The sequence below is a fragment of the Aplysia californica genome, unplaced genomic scaffold, assembly GCF_000002075.1.
Source record: "Aplysia californica isolate F4 #8 unplaced genomic scaffold, AplCal3.0 scaffold00485, whole genome shotgun sequence".
In the NCBI taxonomy this organism is placed as follows: Eukaryota; Metazoa; Mollusca; class Gastropoda; order Aplysiida; family Aplysiidae; genus Aplysia; species Aplysia californica.
Window position 1 is genome coordinate 166673 of NW_004797755.1, and position 1844 is coordinate 168516.

The 1844-nt window shown below is 42.8% G+C and overlaps 1 protein-coding gene across 1 annotated transcript in view; it reads right to left on the minus strand.

The window, feature by feature from the left end:
- Positions 1-351, minus strand: part of LOC101848838 — a gene marked incomplete at its 5' end in the record, with an annotated part of 1703 nt that extends 1352 nt beyond the window's left edge. Inside the window, 1 exon segment of the mRNA XM_005105673.3 lies at positions 156-351. Coding sequence (XP_005105730.2) covers positions 156-351 — 196 coding nt within the window.
- Positions 352-1844: the final 1493 nt, after the last annotated feature.

The window sequence follows — 1844 nt, forward strand, 5'->3', positions numbered from 1 at the left end:
GGGGGGGTAAAGGGCAATAAGAAAAGCAAGCCGAGATGCCATCAAACATACACATAATAATAAGGGAAGACAAAACAGATAACAGAACAATTAACATAATCCTAAAGGAATGTTACAAAAATGACAAAATATGGTGTAGTAAGTAGTCTTCTCACAGGAAGAGTATCATCTGATGGATTCCTCCACACAGGGTCAAAGGTCAGAGCCTGCGGGGCTAGAGGCGCCACAGGAGGTGGGTAGGTCGGGTAGCAGAAGCCCGGGTAGGGCGGGGCCAAGAACAGGATGTTCTGTGGGTCACGAGGGGGGCGTGGTCGGGCTGGGATGGTCATGATGTCATGGTCACCCATCTCGCTGTTGAGGGAGGAGAATACGGCGAATCGTGATTGGTGCTTTCTGTTGGCGGGTTTGGGAGGGGGAGGAAGGTGGAGGGGGTACTCATCTTTTTACTTGTTATCATTGGTGTTGTTATTGTTGCTGTTGTTGTTGTTGGTGGTGGTGGTGGTGATGTTGTTTTAAAAATGAGTCGAAATTGTCAAAGATGGCCTTTCATTGTCGATGAGAAAAATGGTTGTCTTAGAAAGGTGGACGTTTTTGACAGTCGTTATAATATAGAAAAACAAACAAACAAACAAACAACAAACGCAAAGGCGGAAGTAGGATGTGGTCTTTTGTATGTGTGATTGTCTTGGCCAGGGGGGCATTAAATCATGCCCGTCTGTACGATATCATTTAATTACAGGCCCGTTCTGTAAATAAGAGCTGGAGGCAAGAGCTGCTGATACCAGCAATCCCTATAATAATATAATACACGACCACTGGTTATATCACAGTTTTGCTGGACTATGTAGATGAAGACAGTGTTTTTCATTAACTGATTTTTCATTTTGAATCAGTTTGACCTCAACTAGCTAATTTGTATCACGTAATGTGTTCCATTAGTTGATATACTGTAATAATTAAAAATTGATAATTCGTATAATAATAGATCTAATAATAATAATAAATAGCATTTGCATGGCGCATGTCCCCACTCGAAAGCAAGCTCTATGCGCTATTTACTATATTATTATTACCCCAGCAGACCATATAACACTCAGAAACATTCTCAGCTTCCCTGGAAGCATGCTGTGCAAGCAGCTGGTTAATTAAGCGCTCAAACACTAACAAACTGACAAGATCTTTCACTGTCTATAGCTGGGTACCCATTCCGACCTGGGTGAAATGTGGAAAATTCGTGTAAAGTGTCTTTCCCAAGGGCACAACGTCGACGGGCCCGCGGCTCGAACCCCCGAACCTGCAACCTCACGATAACACGTCCGGTAGCCTAACCACTAGGCCACCGACGCCACAGAAGGGAACCATGAGCACCCTCTAGGAATCAGAAAAGTTCAATGTCGAGTTCCAAGAGTAGTCATGTCTCTTTCTTTCAGAGCTTTTTAATAGGGCAGCGTTTCAAATAACGGATGTGTGCAGCTTAATTGCATTCTGCCTTATAGGGATCGTTACCGCCGAGGTTCTATGTGTGTCTATACATGAATACATACATGTACACACACACAGACATACACACACACACACACACACACACACACACACACACAAACACACACACACATACACATACATACACACCATCATCCCCACCCCCTTATAAAAAGAAAAAAACCCCACATGTCTTAGTGGGAAAAGGCCTGGACATCATAAAGAGTCTGGAGGTGAGGAAGCGGAAATTTGCCACAATTTTTTTCTGATGATATTGGTTCTCTTTTAGAGTATTAGATAAGTACCGAGCAATATTATAATATTTGACGTGATTAGAACTCTTTCATTTGGCAAATAACACA